General features: G+C 35.0%; 3 protein-coding genes, 1 non-coding gene and 1 pseudogene across 5 annotated transcripts; 2 read left to right on the top strand and 3 right to left on the bottom strand.

Moving 5' to 3' along the window:
- The first annotated feature begins 211 nt into the window (after positions 1–211).
- LOC103858794 (nitrogen regulatory protein P-II homolog) lies at positions 212–22,837 on the top strand. 2 transcript variants are annotated; one of them, XM_009136216.3, is made up of 7 exons: positions 234–517; positions 592–637; positions 738–765; positions 1,199–1,286; positions 1,370–1,437; positions 1,511–1,580; positions 1,667–1,994. In XM_009136216.3, the coding sequence occupies exons 1-7, from the start codon at positions 319–321 to the stop codon at positions 1,756–1,758; spliced, it is 591 nt and encodes a 196-aa protein (XP_009134464.1). In that variant the 5' UTR covers positions 234–318; the 3' UTR covers positions 1,759–1,994. The 2 variants fall into 2 exon arrangements, with proteins under 2 accessions (XP_033142100.1, XP_009134464.1); XM_033286209.1 differs by lacking the exons at positions 1,370–1,437; positions 1,511–1,580; positions 1,667–1,994 and adding exons at positions 2,643–2,650; positions 18,655–22,837 and having other exon boundaries at positions 212–517; positions 1,199–1,311.
- Positions 974–1,096, top strand: MIR9561 (microRNA MIR9561). The gene has a single exon (NR_128619.1). It is a non-coding gene; the product is annotated as a microRNA MIR9561 (primary transcript).
- LOC103858795 lies at positions 1,790–3,879 on the bottom strand (annotated as a pseudogene).
- Positions 4,169–13,277, bottom strand: LOC103860105 (UDP-D-xylose:L-fucose alpha-1,3-D-xylosyltransferase MGP4). The gene is made up of 4 exons (XM_009137708.2): positions 12,112–13,277; positions 11,848–12,009; positions 11,551–11,760; positions 4,169–11,361 (listed from the first exon to the last, which is right to left on the bottom strand). Exons 1-4 carry the CDS (start codon positions 12,550–12,552, stop codon positions 11,149–11,151), a joined length of 1,026 nt encoding a protein of 341 aa, XP_009135956.1. The 5' UTR covers positions 12,553–13,277; the 3' UTR covers positions 4,169–11,148.
- Positions 13,552–16,310, bottom strand: LOC103858791. The gene is made up of 3 exons (XM_009136213.3): positions 14,632–16,310; positions 14,067–14,203; positions 13,552–13,985 (listed from the first exon to the last, which is right to left on the bottom strand). Exon 1 carries the CDS (start codon positions 16,211–16,213, stop codon positions 15,257–15,259), a length of 957 nt encoding a protein of 318 aa, XP_009134461.2. The 5' UTR covers positions 16,214–16,310; the 3' UTR covers positions 13,552–13,985; positions 14,067–14,203; positions 14,632–15,256.
- Positions 22,838–24,698: the final 1,861 nt, after the last annotated feature.

Genomic DNA, 24,698 nt, shown 5'->3' with positions numbered 1-24,698 from the left:
GAATTTAAATATAAAAATAATAATGAATGTTTACTATTGTGAATAATGTTGCGGTATGGTATGCTATACTATTTGGTTATAGAATTGGATGTTTGTTTATGATGTCATGTTGGTTGGAGTTGACCATTGATATGTATCAAACCGGTAATAGCTAAACCGATTCTTCCTCGATTTCAATACGTAACCCAGCCGGTAATAAGCTAAACCGGCTCTTCGTCAACTTCGAAGTTCCTTTCCATATTCCTCCGCTTATTTCCACGGTCGAAAATCAGTTTGGTAAGGAGAAAAACTCTCAAAGCCTACTCCCAACAAACAATCATGTCCGCTTCAATAGCGAATCCCATCTCTGCAACTCCTCTCCGTTTCCATTTCAATCGTAAGAACAACATTTCCTTCTCCGACTGCATCTCGATATCTTCTGGATTCCGACATTCCCCACCGTCTTCCCTCGATCTGGTCGCGAAACCGCCGACCAACACTCGCGTTTCCCATCTCGTTAGAGCTCAAGGCTCTTATGGTAAGCCCAACAATGACGAATCTCTGAGCTTTCTCTGTGTGTGTTCATAGCATTTTTTCTTTTTCTTTTTGTAGATTATATTCCAGACTCAAAGTTTTACAAGGTTGAAGCAATTGTCAGGTAAGCTTGTAAGTCTTTGTGGTCTATATATGTCTGAGAAACGGGTTATAACTAACTCATTTTCTTCATTGTCATTTGTCATGTATGAATGTTAAAAAAGGCCATGGAGGATCCAGCATGTTTCATCGGTAAGAAAGCTACTTTGATATGTGAAAAAGATCTGACTTTATTAATTATTTGATAGTCTGCATCAAAAAGTGTCACACTTTGGCATGAAATAAGTATAGAGTAGAAGTTCATATCAATGCATGCAATCATCAAACCATACATGTAGCTGAACTCCATAGGACTGGTGTCATGTCTTCTTGCTCTAGTGTTTGATTTGTGAAAACGGAGAATGGCCATCCGCATCGGTGAGTCTCTCACCAGTCTTTCACTAATTGTATTAATATTCGATTAATTAAATATTAATATAATTGGTGAGAGACTCTGAAAGACTCACCAATGTGAATGTTCTAAGGGGTCATTGTAGATACTTGTTTTTAACATACAGATTAGTAGTAACTACTTGTGAAAATCCAACTGAGATCTTGACTTTCTCTGTTTGCATAATTACTCAAGGCTCTATTGAAAATTGGGATTAGAGGTGTTACGGTTTCTGATGTTCGAGGGTTTGGTGCACAAGGGGGATCCAAAGAGAGACATGGTGGTAAGTTAATGAGTTCAAGGAACAGGTTCACTGATTTCTTCTTACTGCCAAAAATGTGATACAAGTTGTTTTGAGTTTTGCAGGGTCTGAGTTCTCTGAAGACAAGTTCGTTGCTAAAGTTAAGATGGAGATCGTTGTTAAGAAAGAACAAGTACGTAGTATATTATTTAAATAAAACCAAAACTTCTTCAAGTCCATACCCATTTATGTTCTTCTTGTTGTAGGTGGAGTCTGTAATCAACACCATAATCGATGGTGCAAGGACAGGAGAGATCGGTGATGGCAAAATATTCGGTAACTATAACCATCACTTTATGTTTATACATGACAATAAAGTTTACTCAGAACGTGATTGTTTTCTTCTTTGGTTGTATTTTTAGTTTTGCCTGTGTCAGATGTCATAAGGGTTCGGACAGGTGAGCGTGGAGAACAAGCAGAGAAGATGACTGGTGACATGCTTTCGTCATCATAGGAACAAACTAGAGCTCTCAAGAATGGCTCTCTGGTAATAATAAAATGAAATGGAGTGTTTAGTTTCCTGTTTGTTGTTGAGTTGATCAAGATGTGTGTTTAAACATCTGTCTTGGTTCTCAGACATCGAAACTCTGTTCCTAATAAAAGCATCTAGTCCCTTTTTCATCTTCTTGTCTGATTATGAGTTAACACTCTGTTCCTTATTTATGTTATCACTGTACCATGTTCTGTTTTTCATGTTTCAAAAAGTCATATAACATTCACACATAACAAGAACCATTCAAATCTACTCTAGTTTTCCCAAGGGGGACTCAAAAGCATGGTCATCCACTAGCCATAGACCAAACTGGCGGAAACGTTTCATCTTGCTGTTAAAACCAACAATGTAGTTGTTGTGGATTATGACATGTTTCCCCTTTGTCTCTTTAACCCATGTCTTGTTCCAGAAGTACACTCTCCTGTTGGGAAAGCTGCTTGTGAAAGCAAGTAGACATCCACCTACACAACACGAGAGTTGACACAAGATCACAAAAGAGTTAACACAAGAACATTCATACCTGATGAGCTGTTTTGCCTAGTGCCCAGTTAAAACCAGGCTGATCATTTCCTTTATTTGATTTAGACCAAGGCTGTGCATGAAGTTCCTTAATCCATTGCTTCATTAGAACCTTTGCACCATTAGTGGGACGTAAGAATATCAGGCAGCTACATATATTAGTCCTTCCGTTTCTAGCCGAAGGTGGTAGATCATGAGAGTGGCTCAAAGGTTTAATCTAAACGCCAAAACCAACCCGAGAATAATAAGATACTAAACAAATCGCAGAACATGGCAAGGAGATGTGTAAGTAAGTATCACATACTGTAGTTTTGTCATCCATGAAGTACACGTCGTGGTTTCCCTCTAGATACAGAAATGGATCTTGTAACCAGACCATATCTACATCGTTGTACATAACATTATAGCCTAGCTCCAAAAGTTGCAAGAGATGTTCTGGTCTCCGAGATGTCAAGTTGAAGAAACCCTAATCAGATACAAATAAAATCAGTAAACAAGATACGTTTACTAAAGCTTATCTTGTTTACACTTCAGTAAAAAAAAAAAAATCAGTAAACAAAAGGGTTAGCTACTACTACTCAAGTTGACCATGTTTTATTAGAATCTTATTACAAAAGTTTAAAGGGACTAAATGAAATGTTAAATTTGTTGGGCTTCCAGTTTAAAACTAATTGTCTATAAACAGATTGATTCAAGTTCCTTATATATTACTCATGTTTCATCGATCGAAAGTCCCGAAATGTGAGCTATATTCTCATACAACACTAGTATATAATATGCATGGGTCTATCTAGTGATGGTGAAACTATACCTGGGAACAGAAATTGTGTGCGGTTTGAGAGTCAAGAGCTGGAGGAATAAGAACGGCATGGCCAGGCCACTTGGAGTTGACTTTGTAAAGAGTAGCGTAATCCTCAGCGATCACGAGAACCTTGTCCTGATGCTTCTGCCTAGAAACGCTGATCAACCAGTTGTTGAGGAAAGGAAAGAAGGGATAGCTTACGGTGCATACGATCAAAGTGCCATTCTTAGCGACGAACTTGGTGGCTTTAGCGAGGGAATAGTCATCCCATTTGGAGGGCAACGAAGAAGAAGAAGAAGGAGAGTACGTATTTGGAAACAGGAACAAGGGAGATCCTGCCCAGGGTAAGAACACACCGAGGATAACGAGGAGAGTGATTAGGAGGAGGAGACTGTTGCGGCTGAGGATGGAGTTTGAAGAATAAGAAAGAGGGGAGGCCGAAGAGAAAAGCCTTTGCTTTTCCATTGTTGCACCACAAAGATGAATAGAGTTGGAGACAAGGTGTTGTTCTGATTTGTCTAAAATCTTCAAATAGGGGAGTATATAAAAATTTGGTAAAACATCTTACAATATTAATTAAGGAAGTTTCTTATTTGATTCAGTGATTAAGATTTTACCTTATATACACAATTTAGACTTTATAGATGACTAAAACTAAGGTAAAGACATATGACAACAGAAAGGATCTTATTCTAAATATGAGTAGATATGCTACTTCAGTTGTTGTATGTTTTCAAAAATAAATTGTTGCTTGATAAAGTTAGCATTTCAATTTACGTCTTAAAAGATTTCACGTAGTTAATGAGGAAAACAATAGGCTACACATTTCATTTTCATGCTCTTAACGGACTTTTTCACATCAATTCTATCCTTTAATATGAAAATTGCTGAATAATGCGTTTTATATTAATTGTATATCTCTTTTTCACGTAATTTTTTCTGTGTGATGGGTCTGACTGTAGTTTTTTTTTTTCATAATAAGAATAAATGGGATAATTTGAAATACCCTATTTATGAATTAAATTTTGAAAAGTGCATTTGTTTATATTTTTTTTGAAAACTACACTTTCTTGTACATAATAAGACATTTTTTTCCTAATGTTGATTAGAAATTAAAAATTCTAGTAATTAATTTAAAATCAAAGTAAGTTTATAATACTTGATTATTCTCTATGAATATTTTTGTAAGGATTTTTTGTGATCTTTGTTGTTATTTTGAAGTTGATACTATATTTCCTGTTTTTGCAGCAGAAAAAAATTTGATTGAATCTCTTTATTTTAGCAATTCATCCTTTTTCACATCAGAAAAAACAGACAATTTAAACATTTCCAAAATGATAAAAATATGTCAATTATATGTATAAGTTCCTCTGTACTCATTGTGAACAAAGTTCTCAGAATATCATTTCTTTTCTAGATGATACACTCTTTGACCTTTTAAAATAATGGTCTGGATTCTTGTTGTTTTTCGGTTAGATAAAAGATTAGCAATTTGCTTGGATTTTTTAATGTGTGTATGTCGGTATATTAAAAGAAGCAAAAATCCTTAGAATAGGAGATCATTTATTTGGTAAAGTGATAGACAGTTTTTATTTTTTTGAAAGATTCAATTCTATGAACAAAAATGTGGTTGATCAAGATTTTATTTTTGAAAGGTTCTAGTCTATGAACAAAAATGTGGTTGATCAAGAAGTAGTTACTAATTAGTGGAGCTAATTTTCAATTTTATATTATGTATTAAAAATAAGTATGAGTGTTAGTAAAAAAAAAATTTCTTTCTAAACATGTATTTTCTGTTTTAAAATAAAATATTAAATTAGATATGGATAATATAAAAAATTAAATTTGGACAATTTAGTAATTTCACTTATGAATAAATGCAGTTTTCAAAAAAATAAAAGGATGGTGTAGTTTTCAAAATATAATCTTATCTAAGTGTATTTTTTCAAATTTTCCTTAAATAGAATGAGTTTGTGTAAAGAACCATTAACATACAAAAATCACTATGATTTAAAGAGGAAGCAGGAGTTGGTGCAGACTAAAGAGGTAGACTGATACGTTCTAGAGAGTCTACTTTAGAAAGAGAACAAAGGATAAAGGCAATGGATCGTTTGCTTTGCTTATAAAGCAGAGGAATCCATGCTGACAGTGACTGCTGAGGATCGAAGAACCAGAAAAGTCAAAACCTCTTGGTGAGCCAGAGGGTTTGCTACAACATGGAAGACAGCAAAGTCGCCGGTAGATGCAGAGGCTTTGCGGTTGAGATATTTTGAATTTGAATTAAAAGTTGTAGTTTTCATTTCGATAATTTTTTTATGCTAAGATTTGTAGAAGTGCGAGACCTTTCTCTTTAATACGCACCATCGAAATGATGGCTCTTTGAGCATCAATTTCAGAATGTTTGGGCAATAATCGATGGGTCGACTTTAGACTGAATCGATAATAAATCGGGTTGAATTGTTTGGATCTGGCTCTGATACCATGTTAAGTTAGATGGGCTTCTAACCTAAAACTAATTGATAATAAGTGGATTGACCCATCAATCTTATATATTATTTATGATTCTTTCTAGCTACTAATGTGGAATATTTGTCCCTAATAGCCTTCTTCTATGTTCTTCATGAGAGCGTAGTGATTCTTAGTTTATCGAAGAACTTTGTATTTGGATTTCTTGTTGCTTTGGAATTGGAGATCGTATTATTCAGTATTGGATTGCGTTTGTGTTCCGTGTATTCAAGCTTCGGAGGCCGAAGAGAAAAGCTTTTGCTTTTCCATTGTTGCACCAGGAAGATAAATAAAAAAAATGGTAAACTATTCCCCAGAGAGAGAATGTGAAAGCTCCGGTGACCGGCCACACGCGTGAAAATCTGCTATGGTGCGGATTCGAACTCGGATCCCTTGAGGATCCACAGAACGCCTTGACCACCCGACCACAGACGCGTGGTTAGGAAGATGAATAGAGTTGGAGACAAGGTGTTGTTATGATTTATCTAAAATCTGTAAATAGCGATATATATTTAAATTTGGTGAAAAATCTTAATATATTAAATGGGTTAACATTTGATTGAGTTATTGAGATTTTACTTATACTAGAGTATGAAAACTTAAGTTACTAAAATTATACTCTCTCTATTTTATAATAAGTGTCATTCAAACGTTTTCTTTCTTGTTACACAAAAAGTATTACTTTAGAATTCCAATGCAAATTATATTTACTTTTAACTAAAAATTAATTACAAACTGCATTAATTTTATAAATAAATTTATTTATCTCAAATACTATTGGTCAAACATGTGTAATTAATAACAATTTAAATACATTTTATTCAATTTCTTAATATATGTGAAAATGTCAAAGTGACACTTTTTAAGAAACGGAGGGAGTATAATGAATTTTTATACAATCTATTTTTCTTAAAAGATATACTTAAATATTATATGGCATTCTAACTTATGTGCACAATCCAGTAAATTGTTGTGACTAATTTTATTATATCACTTAGATATAATAATGCTATAAACCCTTAATTCATATGCATAGTGTTTACTTTTATGGAATAAAGTTTTGTTTTAACACTACAAGAAAATAAGCGTATAACAAAGATGATTTACGACTAATATTTGTCGATGAAAAAAATATCCAATCAAAGACACAAGGTGACAATGTCTTAACTTCAAAAGCATCTTAATCTCTCTCTGAAACTCATGTACACCTTGCTCAGACATATGGTTAGCTCTCTTGATAGCTACCTTTGTAGTTCCACCATCAATATCTCCTATTTACCGAGGAAATTCTATAGATGTTATAGATAGAGGAACCAAATGAAAGCTGATATTGGATTCTGTTTAATTTGCAGGATTACAGTTGAGGAGACTGGTGTGTATTGATGCGTGATTCGGCTTTCTGGCTGTGGTTAAGGCCCATTCTAGCCCAGGGAGCAGTACTGATAGCAGAGTTGATGCTCTGCTTTCGGTTATGGGAGATTTTGGCTACAACCCGTTACTTTCTCAGAGTTGGAAAGGGAGTGGAAGGTCAAATCGATTATATCGTACTCACATCCATGAATTTGATGGGTAGTATCTCCAAACGGTTTGCAGATCTTACTTCATTGTATGCGCTGGATCTTTTCCGTAACTTTCTTACTGGTACCACATTCCCTATGAGCTCACCAGGGTGAAACTGATTAGGAGTCTGTATCTTTCTCACAATCACCTACATGGGAGAGTTCCTCATTTCAAGACACTTATTCCATATACTGAAGGAAATCCAGAGTTTCCGAGAGATAATCATACACTCGCTTGGGTACTTTCTGGTGGTTTTGGGGCTCTGTCTCTTGGTATTCTGATTGGAGTAGGCATCTATTTGTTTCGGCTTGGAAAAGGAACCGATCAGATAGAGCCAGTCAGACAGCGCATAACGAAATGAATGTGATGATAATATGTAAGCAAGTTTTTAAAAATTTGCTTCTCATATATATAACTAAAAAGTTTATCAAACAGTAATTCATAAAAATAATAACAATTGACAACAATTAAATGATTGTTTACTTGTTTTAAGTAGGACAATATTATTTTTTACAGAATAAATTATCTTATTCAAAGTAATAGATCTATATATTAGTAATGAAATCTATTGAATAAAATTTACTAAAGTTTTACTATAAAGTTCTAAAGTTTTACTAAAAATTTACTAAAGTTTTACTAAATTTTTACTAAAAAATTACTTATTTTTTCATTTTTGTACTTTATGTATAAGAAACAAAAATATATACATATAAGATCACTTAAACAAAGATATACATATAAAATCCATTCTAGAACCTCTTAATTAAATCAAATTTAGATATAAAAAATATTTGATATAATATATATTAATCATAATATTTAACTATTAAGATATGATAGATACTTGTGGTTTAAAACAAAAAAAAAATAGAACGACAAATATATTAATATTTTATATATTAAGAAAAGGAGACAAATACCGGCGACCTTGTTTAGTTACCCAAGGTTAATAATAGTTACTATAATATTATTTACTTTGCTAGTGACCCAAGTTCTCGATAATATTAATTGGGAAATCAATTTCTTACGTATCGTATTCACGTTAATTCTTATAATAGTCATTTACAAAGTTATTTATAAACATCATACATAATTGTCCTTATTATAATTATTTTGTTTCCTTTAGCTCAATTAATTTTTAATTTACTTTTATTTTACAAAACCACATAAATGATAAAAGGAAATATCTATAAAGATATTAATTTACATATATACAAATTTAATTTAATCTATATAATAAAAAGCACACTGAAAAAGGAAATATCTATAAGCCTGAAAATACACACATGTGAAAACATAGTTTCAAAAAAATAGATATTTCTTTTCAAAAGATAAATAATATTATTTTACTATGAATATAATTTTGATCAAATGATTAAGAAAACATACAGATATTTTAATAGAATAAACTGATGATCTAACATGATAAATTCAGAAAATAAGTATGTCTTAGTTAGAAAATTTTAAATAACTAAATATTATATAAGACTTGGAATTTATAATCAAATGAAAAATAAATTAACTAAATCTTATAATTTAGTTATTTAAAATATTATTTCTGTGCATGATTTTTAAAATGATTAACGGTCATATTTTAGTTTATGCAATATTATACCCGTCATTACTTAGTTTTTTCAAAAATAAATATTAAAATACTAATTATATAAAACTTAATATATATATATATATTAAAATCTAAAAATATTAGCCAAACTTATTGAAATAAAAAAAAATATTTGGTTTTTAGCATAATTAGAACTAAAAAATGGTTGCCATTCATTTGATAAAAATATATGCAATTCAATATATCAAATAAGGAGTAACTTAATCTATCCAAATTTTATATTAAAAAGAGAGGTTTATTTAATTTATCAAAATATCATTTAGAGTAGTAATCTAATTAATATTTATGCATACAAATTACAAACGGCTAGAAACTAAAGAACTTGTGAAAAATATACTAATAAAGTATTACAAAGTAGTTTTTGTAAATATTCTTATATATGCATGAACTTTTTAAATCATCATGTATGTTCATTTATGTAATGTTGAACTGACAACACTTTCCTATTTATTTTTTTCAGAAAAAAACATATCAATTTATACAAATATTAAGAAAATATATCGGAAATCCAAGATAAATTAGCAAAATAAATGCAACTAATAAAAATAAATATAATGCAATATACCCAATAAATAACCAACCCAGTCATATTGTTTATAAAAAATTCTCTTGTTTATTTTGTATACATATAAATTATAAAACGATTAACTTATAAAAATTATCCTTAGCATATGCATGAACAGCTGCAGATTTCCTGCACAATCATACTCATTAACGTAAGAGTCCTATACATACATGAAACTCCGCAAGCAATGTGCAAGTAAAAACTGACAGTTAGTGGCAGAATATCTTATCACTCACCTCAACTGGACCAACGATTTCCATTGCTCTTCATCACTACTCAAAAAGTCTTTGCTTTGCTGAAAGCCTCTCTCGTGCCATTGGCACAGCCATTCATTCATCCATTCGGGAAAGAAAACATGAGAAACTTGTGTTTGCTGGTCTTCTTCAACCATATCAAACCTTTTATCAATGCATATTCTACTATGAAGGTAGTATGTTCAAATCTTCTAACCTCCAAAGGCACTTCTTGGCTGGTACTTATCTAGGCTGGCCACTGAAATCATTATTGCATAGATTAGAAATTGGAGATCTAAAATCACTACCTTTCTCGATATGATATGGCTTTGAAATTCATGAGAAAGTCCTCCTGCATGATCAGACAAATTAACTGCTCATGAACTTTACAATCCTTGAAAGAATGATTCAGGAGGAGCTTCCAAAGACTTGTACTAGAAAGATTCATAAGTTTCTTCTCAGACAAATGGCTATAAGTATTTGCCTTGATGAAGAACAATCTTCCATTTTTTTTATTACACTACGGGTTACGAAGTTCTACTCTATACCTAAGGTACAAGTCTCTGGGGCATTAGTTTGGCTCTGTTTTCTCTGAAAAAAAAAAACAAAATGTTCATTAGAGTCTTAAAAAAAAACATATCTGTAAGAGAGTTATGTAATTATCAATAATGAAATTACGCATACAAGTATACAACAGCTTTACCTCCCATGAGATCATTCATCTTAGTCAAGGCCATCAGGAACAGTGTAGCTCCTACCAAGTGTTCATTGAATTTCGGAACTCACTCCATCACCATCATTCGCAACATCATGCTCACAGTATCTCAAGGTCCAACAACATGTCTCGCACCCTCCTCAGATAGAATTATCCTTTTCTTTGTTTGTCTAAGGTTGGTGTAGCACAAGACATTCATTGAGCCAGATCGTACCTGTTCCTAATTTACGTTGTTGGACTTTATAGATGACTATAACTAAGGTAAGGCGGACTCCCTGTAAACCTCTTTGACCGGCTGTCTAAGCTATATATATTTCCATTTCATTTTTCCCAAATACATGACAATGGAAATGACCTTATTCTAAAGATATGTACATATTCTACTTTGTATATATTGTGAGTATGAAAAGTTAGCATTTCAATTTACGTCTTAAAAGACTTCACGTAATTAGTGAGGAAAACAAAAGGGTACACGTTTCTTTTTATGCTCTTACGGATCTATTTCACATCAATTCTATTCATTAGTATGAAAATTACCAAATAATACGTTTTATATTGATTGTGAATCTTTTTTTTTTTCTGTGTGATGTTTCTGGTATAGTTTTAACTTGTTGTAACGAATCAATATACATCATAATCAGGAAGCAAGAGTCGGTGAAGACTAAAGAGGTAGATGATAGATACAAGGGAACACTGATCTTATGTCTCTAGAGAGACCTATTACACTATTCTAGTAATGTGGAGACATACATCTCGAGTCTCATTATTTACCTATGTTTTTGAATAGCCATATAACTAACATTCACACATAACAAGCCATGTTCTTATTTAATCTAATTTTCCCAGTGGGGACTCAAGAGCATGATCATCGACTAGCCATAGACCAAAGTCTTGGAAGCGTTTCATCTTATTGTCGTAACCGATAATGTAGTTGTTGTGGACTATGACATGTTTCCCCTTTGTCTCTTCAACCCATGTCTCGTTCTTGAAGTACAATCCTCCTGTTGGGAAAGCTGCCTGAGAAAGCAAGTAGAGATCTACCTGAAGAAGTCAAGGTCACCAAAGAGTTGAGAATGCATTCAAACAAGTGAATCTTAGAACAAAGACAGCAGTAGGAGAGTTTTGTAAGTAGTTAAAGAGAGTACCAAAAGATTGTTAATGTTGGACTACGAAAATCCTGATTGAAAATTACGATACAAAACCAATTGAAATCAGTGGAATAAACAATACCTGATGAGCTGTTTTGTTAAGTGCCCAGTTAAAAGCAGGCTGATCATTTCCTTCATAAGCTTTAGACCCAGATTGAAGTTCTTTGATCCATTGCTTCATTAGAAGCTTTGCGCCATTCGTGGGACGCAAGAAAATCATGCAGCTACATATATAAGTCACTCCGTTCCGATCCGGAGTTGGCAAAGCATGAGAGTGATTCAAAGGTTTGATCTGGCACCAAAATCAACCAGAGAATTAGATTTAATTAATAAAACATTCTAAAACGTGAAGGAGAAGTTTGAACTGAATTTCACATACTGTGGTCCTGTCATCAGTGAAGTATGCATCGTGGCTTCCTTCTAAATACTGAAATGGATCTTGCAACCAGACCATATCAACATCGTTGTACATAACATTGTAACCTAGCTCCAATAGTTGCAAGAGATGTTGCGGCCTCCGTGAAGTGAAGTTGAAGAAACCCTAAGTTTTGGATATGATAACTTGGTTAACAAGATACAATGCGACAACTTCTATGAGATGATCATCACATACAAATCAGGAGCTTAAAGGTGAAACTATTACCGGGGAACCGAACTTATGTGCGGTCTGAGAATCGAGAACTGGAGGAATGAGAACGGCGTGACCAGGCCACTTCTTGTTAACCTTGTAGAGAGTAGCGTAATCCTCAGCGATCACGAGGACTTTGTGTTGATGCTTCTGTCTAGAAACGCTAATCAACCAGTTGTTGAGGAAAGGCAAGAAGGGATAGCTAACGGCGCAGATGATCACAGTCCCGTCCTTAGCGACAAACTCAGCCGCTTGAGAGAGGGAATAGTCGCGCCAGTTAGAAGGCAAAGAAGAAGAAGAAGAGCTTACGTTTGGAAACGGGAATAAGGGAGATCCTGCCCAGGGTAAGAACACACCGAGGAGTAGGAGGAGAGAGACCAGGAGAAGGAGACCATTTAGGAGAGAGATGGGACGGTTTGAGACTGAAGAGGAAGAGAAACTCTTATGCTGTGCCATTGGAGAAGAAGACAAGAACGTTTCCTTTGTGATGGGATTGGAACATGGTAATATATATACAACAAAATAGTCAAACTCATAGTTAAAGCTATTACGTTAACTATTTTTTGGAATCCAAATTAAGGAACTACCATATGCCTTTTTACTAAAGTAGAAAATTAATTAAGATAACATATATTTCACCTTTGCCTCTTTAACAAGTTTGACCATATAGCATTTACATATTCTAATTAAAATTCAACACCTGGTATATATTTTTGCTCGTATATATCGTCGACATGTTAGTATGTTACCATGCATATTCAACTCCACGGCTCTAAACAAGAATAGTAATAATTTATGTCTTAATTTAAAATGTTTAGTTCGTGTCATCTTTACGTATACCGATCAAGCTCATTAGAGAAGTCAACTTGATTAGGCATTCATTTTTCTCTGCTGATTTTTTTAATTGTTTGCAAATATCCACTTAGTAGCTTTTACGTGTATTTGTGCATGTGAGCTTTGATCTTCAAAACAGGTCCATCATTTTTCTGTAAGGACAAAATTGGAAGATGTTTATCTTAGCGATATATCTGGCTACAGGCACTCTCAGAAGACCAATTAAACCAAATGAGCAAAACAGGTCACGGATTCAACAAGTCATCTGCCTGAATCAGACCATTAAGTATCACTTTTGTTGTGGATAAGGACAAATCAAATTTGGGACAGTGGAAGTGATAACACTGTAATGGTTGGTGAATGAGACAGAGCATTGGTGTTGTTCTTAGAGCTAAGTGCTGAAATGTACAAAGATGGAGTTTCAGCCAACATCTTGGCTTGGCTTCACCATTGACTCTTCTTGGTTTCTCCCGCGCTTCAATCCCTTAGCCTAAAACCGCGCTTCAATCCCTTAGCCCAAAACCACGCTTAATGATTGGCAGAACATGACTTAACAGTTTATTTCATCTGTGGTACTAATCCAGAAGCAAACATAGAGATCTTTGGCCAGGTAAAAGAGTGTTTATACATGCATCTTATTTAAGCAAAAACAATATAAAAGAGTTTCTTTTTGTTTTCTTGTGAAGGGATTGATCACTTGGACAACAACATACTACTTTGTCTACACACCGTTCTTGATCAACCTTGCAAGATGGCTCTAGGAGACTACTAGTGATGTGTACATTACAAAATGAAATAAGCTCAAACAAAGAGCAACTTTGTGTTTTTTACATATATATATATATATATATATATATATATAGTGTCTAGCTTGTAAAGGTAACATTAGAAATGTCCTTGAACTTTTCTTTAATCGCTGCTTTAATTCCCATTCCAATGGATTCTGGTCCAACGTACTTCACAACACAGTCTTCGCCTTCAACTGATAAAACTTCCACACTTCCTCCGTAGTTCTTGATCGCTGGTCTCAGTATATCAAGATGAGTATTCACTGCCTGGAAAAAAAAACAATCCCTTAAGATATCAAAAAAAGAGTAATCAATACTCAAGTTTCTTAAAAGGGTAGCCTCACTCACCTCCACGGTTATATGCTTAACTTCTTCATCGAAAACTTGTCGAATGTCTTTCAAAGCATCTCCAAACTTCTCCTTGAGTACCCTTTCGATTCCCATCGTCATCGTTGTTGAAGAACTCGGACAGCTAGTACAAGCGCCTATAGAATACAACACAAGTCAACACAAGCTCAATTAACATGATGATTGCTCCAGAAGACGGTCTCGTTGACCTCTAAAAGGGCAAAAAGGTGGAGACATAGACCCAACCCATGAAAGAAACGTTTTAGATGTAAAGGATTCAAAAATGATTATCACTATGATACTACAAGTACACTCGCACATGACAGATGCAAACATTGAGTGCTACGAGTGTCTGATGCTATTGTAAAGAGAGAGAGATACAGCAGAATCAAAGACTACAGTCTAAGCAAGATCAGCAATAAGACAAATGCTTTACATATCTGTCCTGTCTCTTGTCCGAATCTAGAGTTCAAGAGAGTCTGGTCTGATCATTACGCAGACGAGCAACCTTTATACAAAGGAAAGTTCCAGTCTTGTCAAACCGAAACTCACAAAAAAATCTAACCTTGGAGTTTGAGAGAAACGACGCCGTCTTCAACAGAGACAACGTCGACGTTCCCACCGTCGGAGATAAGGAACGGCCTAACATCTTCGAGGACAAGGTCGACGTTTTGAGGAGTCAAATCGAAAGTCTGAGCTGAGTAGAGGCCCGGCGATGATGCAACGGATTCGAAAGGTGAAACCGTGGCTTCCTCTTGGTTCGAAGCACGTATCGCCGATCGGGGAAAGATCCCAGCTTTAGAGAAAAGGAAGAAGACTCTCGAGTTGGGATATGAGATTACGGGAAACCCAATTTTATTTGAAGTTGACGAAATGAGAATCTTGGAGGTTCCAGTTCCGGCGATGGAAGTCGCGAGAGAAGCCATCGTCATCGTCGTCGTCGTCGTCGTGGGATTCTGATTGGTTTTGTGTTTCTGTGGCCACAAAAATAAATATAACAATTTGCGATTTGGTCCCTTGATTTTAAACGGTCTTTCATTTTTTGAAAGGACCATATCTGAAAACGAAAATGGGCCGTTCAACTTTTCTTATGACCCAGTCCATTAGCTAGAGAAGACACGTGTCATTTACAGGATTTCGCCCCCGCTTTTTTTTTTTTTTTTTACAACATCTAATTTTATTGATTTCAGTCAATGTAACAAATTACATGAAACATACATTACAACAAACATGTTGTTAAGAAGAACTTTTAACAGAGACAACAATAACACGATGCTTCCTAACGCATTCGTAGGATAGGCTGATTCGCTAGTTTTTCTCCACTTCGTTCTTGGTCTTTTAAAATCTTTTATGAGGCTCTCAAATTTTATGAGTAAATACCTTTTGCTAAAAAGATCTTTGGATGCGATCCATCTGTTACATCGCAATCCGTCCCAAGCACTCCCGCTGCAGGAGATAACATACTTAGTTGTACACATCCATGGCATCGATATCCTTTTGTTTTGAAATCCATAAAACCATGTCTTCAATTTATTATAATGTAGAAACGACCTCTTCTGACTCTTTATTGCTTTGAAGGCTTCACTTCCCTGTAATAATGCGTGATATGATGGAACCAATGATACTATAACCCATCCATTGATTATCAACATAACCTCACGAAATATTTGAGCAAATGGTTGAAACCAATCACACACATGCACCACCATACAGTGCATTATTATCATTCCACACCAACCCGTACGTGATGAAGGATTTCCAAACCGTTCATCCAAGAAGATGAAATCTGGTGGTGGCCATGGTTGTTTGAAAGCTCGCCACATACCGTTAAACCGTAAGGCTAACAGACAAACATCGAATGGTTGAAGATAAGATGACCGAATCTCTACCACCGGAAAGACACCATCAAACCCAGAATCTGATGAACAAACGCCGACACTGAATCCAAGATCAATGACCGGAAAATACCACCCTAGTAAAGGGAAAACCATCACGCCAAAACCGACGAGGACCATCGTCGATAACTGAAACAGGAAGTGGGGAGAACCTGTCACCGTCGGAGTTAGTGACACTCCGTGATTTCCACCAGAAATCGGAAAGTAAAGATGAAAACTCCGATTCATCCAAAACAACAAGGAAAGAGACATCACAACTAATCTAATGGAAAATAGATAGGATTAAAACGGAAAAGTAAAGATAACGCCGCCGGAATCGGTGAAGAAAATGTACAGAACGGTTTGAGTAAAGCGTCGTCTTTTTTTTTTTTTTTTTTTTTGAATGAATGTAAAATTTTATTCAATCAAAACTTTAATTACATCAAGTGCTACTGTTATGATCTCCATATACATATCAATAGACTCTCAAAACTCTACTTTTCTGTATGTCAAAAAGAAAAACTCATGTAACTCTTGAGCCAAACCACACACTCAAGCCTTCCTCAAGGTATTGTTGCCCCGTTCCTTTCACAGCAAGAAGCTTCAGTCTTATCACTTTATCAACCCATTTAATCAGTAACAATTCATCTCTTGGTTGCTCTCCATGCCGACGAGCATTGCGCTCCCTCCAAATACTATGTAGCAACACTTGAAAAGTATATCTGATAATGAATACTTCAGAGGGTGTGAAACTAGAACTTAATTGGGAAATCAATTCCAGAATCACACTCCATTCCATAGAGAAAGCTCCCTTCATAATCCCACCTATCAATGACTTCCAAACTTTCCCCGAGTATCTACACTTGAAGAATAAATGTGAACAAGTCTCCTCTTCCTCTTGACATAACACACAAACTCCATTTATAGATGTATTCCACTTCTTCATTCTGTCACAGGTTTGCAACATGTTCTTCACAGCCACCCATAACATGAAAGAATATTTGGGAGTAGATTGTGAAAACCATACTCCTTTATTCCAAATACATACTGGTTGCTCCTGTCTCATGTAGAGCCATGTCTTCTTCGTAGAGAAAACTTTTGTAAATCTGGTCTCAGCCTGCCTCCATAAGGGAATATCATCCTCCTCACTACGTCTGCTCTTTAACTCTTCAATTTCTTCCTCCACAGTGTTAAGAATAGCCAGTCTATGTCTTCTTTTCCGATGATAGAGCATCACTTCCTCAACCGAAGCATGTTCTGTAATGCCAATACCAATTGTACCTCTCCCTCCAAGAAGATCTCTGAGACATCCTAAAGAAAACCAAGAATCATACCAGAAAGATGTGTTTCTGCCATTGTGGACCTCCATTCGAATATAAGATTTAGCTATCTCTCTTAACTTCAGAATCTTTCTCCACATCCAAGATCCACTACTAGCATTATATTTCGTCGACCAGAAGGAGCTTTTCCTTATTAGGTAGCAGTGGATCCACTTCACCCATAAGGAAGAGTGAGTAGAGAACAATCTCCATACCAACTTCAAACCAAGCACAATGCTGATTTCTTTTAAAGGTCTAATCCCCAGCCCACCTTCTTTCTTGGGTAGACAAACATCTTGCCAACATACCTTCGCCTTGCTTGTCTTTAGGTCTGGCCCTGACCACAAAAAAGCAGAGCACAATCTCTCTATCTCTTTCAAACAACTGCTTGGCAGCCGAAAAGCCGATAACCAGAAGTTTGCCATACTAGTGATAACCGAATTAATGAGCTGTAACCTTCCTCCATAAGACAACAATCTCCCAGTCCAAGAGCTCATCCTTTTCCGGATTTTTTCTACTAAAGGCATGTAGTCATTGATCGTCATCTTCCTAGAGAGTAAAGGAAGGCCGAGATACCTGACTGGTAATTTTCCAGAAGCAAATGGGAAGCAGGTTAGGATATCTCTCGCTTGAATATCAGATAATCCAGCTGTGAACAATGTAGACTTTTCCAAACTGATCTTTAAACCAGAGATTACAGCAAAGTCTTCAAATATCTTCAGAACATTTTCAATAGATCTTTTGGTTCCATCCGTGAACACCAAAAGATCATCAGCAAAACACAAATGCGTGAGCAAAATATTCTGACATTTAGGATGGTAACCAATAATCCCCCTGACAGCCGCTTTATCCAGAATGCTAGACAACACATTCATACAGATAACAAATAGATATGGAGATAGAGCACATCCCTGCCTTAAGCCCCTACGACTCTGAAAGAATCCCGCCAGCTCTCCATTGACTTGAACCGAAAAAGATGGAGAGCAAACACACAGCTCTATCCAATGAACAAATTCCTCTGGCATGTTAAGAGCTCTTAGAGTATTCAACAGAAATGGCCAGTGAACAGTATCGAAAGCTTTTGCTATATCTATCTTCATAAAGCATCTAGGAGAGACATCCTCTTTGTGGTAATCCTTCACTATTTCTGTGGCTAATAGAAGATTCTCAACAAGCAATCTATCTTTAACAAACGCAGATTGATTGTAAGTGATACAGCCCGGGAGAGTACCTTTCAGTCGATTAGCAATAATCTTTGAAATCACTTTGTACAACACATTGCAGCAGGAGATAGGTCTATAGTCTCTCATCTCAGTAGCATTTTCCTTCTTTGCCACAAGCGCTAAGATAGTTGCATTCAGCCCCTTTGGTAAAAGCCCTTTGCTGAAGAATGAGTGAACTGCAGTAGTGAAGTCTTTACCAATTATCGACCAGGAGGCTTTGAAAAACTCTGCTGTGAATCCATCTGGCCCTGGGGACTTATTATTTGGCATCCGGAACAACACCTCTCGAATCTCATCATCAGTTATCGGCTTAATCAATCGCTCTCTCTCAATACTAGAACACCGAAAAGGAAGGAATTGTTGCAGCTCTTCGACTGATATGGCTTGAATTTCCGGGGGCTCAAAGGATAGGAATTCACTAAAAAATCTCTCAGCCTCAGCTTTGATATCGTCCTGAGAAGTGGCCATTACACCTGATTGGCATCTTATTTCTCGAATAGCATTTATAGCCCCTCTAATCTTCACAGCATTATGAAAAGCTTTATTATTACCATCTCCCAATTGCAACCAGTGCATCTTTGACCTTTGCTTTAACACTTTCTCCTCTATCGTTGAGATTCTTTGCCACCTCTCTTCAATTATCAGTTCTTCATGAATGTTTTCCAGATTGGGGTCTTCCATTAATCTCTCTTGCTGCTTGCAGAGATTATTATAAGCCTCTTTTACCTTCATAGACAACTTTCCCAGCTTCTCCTTACTCAATCTTCTGATCAGAGGCTTCAGGGCTTTAAGAGATTTGGAAAATCGAAAAAGAGCTGAAGTAGACTGAAAGAGAGGTTGATTTTCCTTCCAGTGGTCTTCAATCATCTTAATAAAATCCGACATCTCAGCGACTGCATTAGTAAATTTAAATGGTCTTCGCTTCCCTACAGCCTCAGTTTGCAAATGAAATCTGCCTCTAAGGTGATCAGAACAGCCTCCAGCCTCAAAAACTCCATACGATTTGTCTTGTCGTTGCAGCCAAGTATCATTAACAAGAAATCGATCCAGCTTCTTACATATAAGACCCTCTTCTCTCTTATTGCACCAGGTGAATTTCGGTCCTTGACTACCAAGATCCACAAGCCTGCAGTACTGAACTATGCTCTCAAAATCACGCATCCCAGAATTAGTTAACCCCGAGTCTTGATAACTAGAATGCTCCTCCCCATCAAGAATCTCATTAAAATCACCCATAATTATCCACTGCTTCCCTCTAAACATTGCTGCATCTTGATGATCCTTAATATCACTCCATAACTCCTTTCTATCCTCCATGACATTTTCTCCATAAACAAATGAGCAAAAGAACTCCTCTGTCTCCCCTTCTAGTAATACTGAAACGGTAATTATCTGACTTGATTTGAATACTAGAGTTAGCCGCGTCTGAGGACTCCAAACAACCCAAATTCTCCCCTTCCTGCTAAACTCATAATTATTTATCCAAGACCAACCATAGAACACTGAAGAAACAATATGCTTCGCCTTACTCTCCTTTACTCTGGTCTCCAACAGACAACCAAACTTCAAATCTTTATTAAGAATCCAATCTTTAACTACACCATGCTTCGAACTTTTATTAAACCCTCTTACATTCCAGAAGAATCCTGTCATTGAGAGGTTTTTTGATAGGCGTTTCTGCCTTGATTACCAGGCCCAGGTTTCTCAGGAAAGACCTTATGATTAGCTTTCGAAGATCTCGGCAAAGACGGTCGAATGTTGTTGACCAGATCAGCTTTTGTAGATTTTTGAACTGCTTTACTAATAACATCATTCGAAGGAGATTTCACAATATCACAGTAGGTTGGTGATCTCACTACGTTCACTTCCCCCTCTGCACTTTCCACTCCCTTATCTCTGTCTTCCTTATCTTTATTTACCTCCTGTTGTTTCCCCTCTTCCCTATCAATTGCCTCTTCTCTAGTTTCATTCTCTTCTACAAGATCATCCTTTTTTATTTCTTCTATCCCTGTATTCTGCTCTTCAATATCCTCCTTGTGCTGAACTACCTCCATTTGTGTTACTTCCTCGGTACTCTTCGCTCTATCCAACTCGCCATAATCATTTAGTTCATTAAGTATCAGGAATCTTGATGGCGTCACCAGTTTGTCTTGACCATACGTAAGCACTCTCTTCGTTGGACTTCTACTTTTCCCTGCATTTACATTCTTCCACCCTTCATCTATCTGCCCCTCCTCAAGTTCACCCACAACTGCCTCTATCAGAATTCCCTCTATACCTTCAGAATTAGAAGGCCCAATTTCAAGGATGCTCACTTCTTCAATGCTTTTCCCAGTCTCCTTGGCTTTCTGCATCATATTCCTCAGTATCTGTTCAGTCATACCAACCCCATCCTTTTTATTCATCACACAAGATTTCTCCACATGTCCCCACTTGCTGCAGGTTTGGCATCGAAGTGGAAGCCATGGATAACTGAATTCCACTAAGAATGACTTTCCATTTTTTTGTGAAATTTATCTTAGAAGGCAGCTCTTTTGACAAATCCACATTCACAAAAACTTTAGCCAACTTGAAGTTTGAGCAAGAGGCAGTTTCAGGATGCAATCTCACTGGAAATCCTGCTGCGCTTGAGATGAAACTCAATCCCTGCCATGAGAACATGTGCATGGGCACATTTTTAAGGTGAACCCATAATGGAATAGACTTGACTTCTGGCTTCTCCTTTAGCTCGTCTGGCGCCCACAGCACTCCCATGATTCACAGATCCCCGTTGTATCTCACCTTCACCCTGTTTCTCCGATCCCAGTTGTTTCCCCAAATCCTTTACCCCGATTGATTCACCATGGTTCGTCTTCGTATTCCGCGTATCCCGATCGTCTTGAACCCCCATCGGAGAGTCAGACAAACCCGGCGGATCCGCCGTATCCATCTCGAAACCCTTGATCGCCAAATCGCCTTTCTTTTCGCTTTACCAAAACGGAGCGTTTTAATTAACGGAGCAAACTTAAAGCGTTGTCTTTTCTATCGCACTCGCAATCGCTTTATTTCAAAAAAAATGTTTGACTTTTCCTTTATTTGTGTTGTCACCTCAACATGGGTTTTCAATAAAAAAGCTACGTATACGTGTGTATAAACTAGAAAAATACTAATTGCTTAAAAAGATCAAATATTTTGATATGAAATATTTTATTTTGAGATAATTTTATTTTTATTCAGTATATTTTTAAAAAATTATGAAGCATTTTAATGAGATGTTCTAAACTCCAAATTAAAATAAGAGTATTTTTAGTTGCTATAAATTAAAAAAAAACAATTTAGCATTTAAATAATAATAATAATATTTTAGTATTATTCATGAAATTTTTCAAATTTTTTTTATTGATTGAGATAATAATTTGTATTTTACTTTAAAAATACGAGACAATGAAAAAATAATCCAAAATTTCTCCCTGTTTTATTGAACTTTGTTGAATTTTATTCTCCTTACTCACCTCTGACATTCATATGAGAATCAATATAAAAATATAATTGTATTTGATATTTTGAAAAATGAATTATTATCATCAAAACATATTGTTGACTATTTTGTTACTAATTCAAATGATTTTAAGCTGATAAAATGGTATTTGTGAGGTAATATGATGGAAATTTTTGGATTACCTAGTAGAGGTTTAGGTGGTCATGAGTTCAATTTTAGTTAATTAGGAGAGTTAACATGCTTTAAACATTCTAATAAAGAGATGTATAGATTTTTGAATCTACAACCTTCGAGCCATCCAGAAAATAAATAAATAAAAGATAAGGAATGAGTTAAAAAATTTCAACGAAAATAATAATAATTGGATTAATTGACAACCTGAATCTGATAGATGATTTACAAAATATACATTTGAATAGTAAATGTATTTATATTTTCAACAAACTATTTATAAAATTATGTTATTTGTAATAAATATATTATTGATATTTATAATAGTAAATAAAGTGAAATAAAATATTTAAAAGAAATGTAAGATATTTCAAAATCTTAAAGGAAATTTCCACAAATACCACATTCATAATATCACTTTCTATGTTTACACTAACCACTATTATTTTCACTTTTAATAAATGGTAAATAGCACTTATACCCCTAGGATTAACTAATCTAGACTTAGAGTTTGGAGTTGAGGGGTGAGTTAGGTTTTTTGGAATGTGAAATTTAGGATTCTAATAAATATATAAATAAATACTTAAAAAATATTTAAATTTTTAAAAAATAGTTTTAAACATAATTTTTGATTTTCAAAAAAAGAAATTAAAAAATAAATCATAAAAAATCGAATTTAAAAAAGTATAATTCAAAAACATAAAAAATAGTATTTTTTTTATTTATTTAAATAATAATTTATTATATATAGAGAACAAAAATATAAGAGTCTTTTGTTACTTAATGAGAAATGTATTTTTAATTGTGGTAAAGATAAAAAATAGTACCATAAAAATGGTAAACATGAAATTTTCTCGAATCTTAAACAGACACTGCCATTGTCAACCAATCTTGTTTTTGTGTAATTTCCCTCTTTTTTCGCTCTAATTAATTAAGGACGAAATGATTTCTGCTGTACGCAAAATTTATTATTTCAAAGTATTATAACATGTAATTATTAGACCACCTATCAAGTGGAATTGACTCAAAAAAATACTATATACAATTTATCAATCTTTGTCAACATCACCTTATTAGAATTGTTTCTCTTTAAAAACAGTCCTAAAACCGGAATCCATACGAAACCAACTGATTTATAAATTTTATAATGCAAGTGTCAGCTGACTTCTCTTGGGGAGTTGTTGGTACATTAACTTCTTTTTTCACTTCACATGCTCACATGGTTTCTTGACCCCTAGGCCCTAGCGAACGTAAAACAATAACTTTGCATTTTAATATGTAGAATATATATAACTATTTTGACCACTACATATCATATTTATTAAAGTTTTGCTCATGTTAAGTTTTTCTTTTTTTTTTTCTAAAATCTAGTTAAAAAACAAAGCTGCTTTACAAAATGTTACAATTTTCTTCTATAGAGAAGCGAAAGATTGAAAAATCATAAAGCTTAAAGGGAAAAGGGGCCCCAGGTTCGACTCATCCTTCTCTATATATTTTTCTCTACAAAAAAAAGGGAAAAGACATTTAAAACAATCTGGTCCGTTATTACAACCAAAAGACAAGCATGTTGTTGTAGTGGCCAAATAGAGCTAATACGTTAGGTTATCCTGAATCTTCTAACATATCGATGGATCTGATGATTCTAGTGGCCAAATAGAAAAACTACGTATACAGTTTTCCTTATTTTCTTTTGTTTTTTATGCCAATCAAAGTTTTTGATTCTTAACCAATCAAACTCTTGTATCAATAGATTTTCCAGAAGTGACAACGTGAGTGACGTTAACGAATCCCCAAAACTAATAGCTAGGTACAGTTATACCAACCATGCACTATGCATATACTATAATATATACACAAGGTCATCTAATATATGCCATGCACACATATGACGGTATAATAAGTTTGGTTACATAATTTGGGTAAGACCCGTTAAAACATTTATGCGGCATGTGCCTACCAATACAACGCACACATTAGACAACAGCTTTGACGTGTCCGAATGTATAGTTTTCTTATTTATTGTTACTAGGGGCATAGCCCCCGCGCAAGCGCGGGGCCGGAGACATTGTAGATGAACACATTTTTGGATCATCGTTATGAAGTTAAGTAAAGTGGAAAGTAAAAATGAGAGTTAAATGTGAGGTAATGTGGCTGGAGAAGGCGTGCGGGGTAGGAATTTGAATGGTGTTGTCGCTAAGAAAAGTCCAAATTCTTAGAACGCTAATCTGATGAACAAAAAAATAGTGTATCGGCTTCACCAACTGCCTAGGTTAAAACTCTTAGAAACAGGAAACCTCAATGAAACAAAGGCGATTGGAAAAATAATTTAAGTGTTGTAGTGTGTTATTTGATTTATGGTTGTTGGAATATCGTATCTAAGGTTTAGCGAATTGGTTTTTTTTTTTATATAATACAGTATAAATTTTTGAATTTTTTTAATTAAATAGTTATATGTCTTTTTTTTTGTAGGTTAGTTCTGTTAGGGGAAAATATAATGTTGTTTCCTTAAATGTTTGTATGCTCAACATATAAAAGCAGATTTGTTCGTCCAAAAAATGGATTGGGTT

This window comes from Brassica rapa, chromosome A03, assembly GCF_000309985.2.
Source record: "Brassica rapa cultivar Chiifu-401-42 chromosome A03, CAAS_Brap_v3.01, whole genome shotgun sequence".
In the NCBI taxonomy this organism is placed as follows: Eukaryota; Viridiplantae; Streptophyta; class Magnoliopsida; order Brassicales; family Brassicaceae; genus Brassica; species Brassica rapa.
Note: the sequence above shows the minus strand (reverse complement) of the source record. Positions and strands in the feature narration are given on the sequence as shown.

Coding starts and splice junctions, on each gene's coding strand:
- LOC103858791 (XM_009136213.3), bottom strand. CDS start 16,213: ATGTCTCTTTCCTTGTTGTTTTGGATGAATCGGAGTTTTCATCTTTAC.
- LOC103858794 (XM_033286209.1), top strand. CDS start 319: ATGTCCGCTTCAATAGCGAATCCCATCTCTGCAACTCCTCTCCGTTTC. Junction 518..591: donor TAGAGCTCAAGGCTCTTATG/GTAAGCCCAACA, acceptor TTCTTTTTGTAG/ATTATATTCCAGACTCAAAG. Junction 766..1,198: donor GGATCCAGCATGTTTCATCG/GTAAGAAAGCTA, acceptor TAATTACTCAAG/GCTCTATTGAAAATTGGGAT.
- LOC103860105 (XM_009137708.2), bottom strand. CDS start 12,552: ATGGCACAGCATAAGAGTTTCTCTTCCTCTTCAGTCTCAAACCGTCCC. Junction 12,010..12,111: donor CACATAAGTTCGGTTCCCCG/GTAATAGTTTCA, acceptor TCCAAAACTTAG/GGTTTCTTCAACTTCACTTC. Junction 11,362..11,550: donor TTAACAAAACAGCTCATCAG/GTATTGTTTATT, acceptor TGACTTCTTCAG/GTAGATCTCTACTTGCTTTC.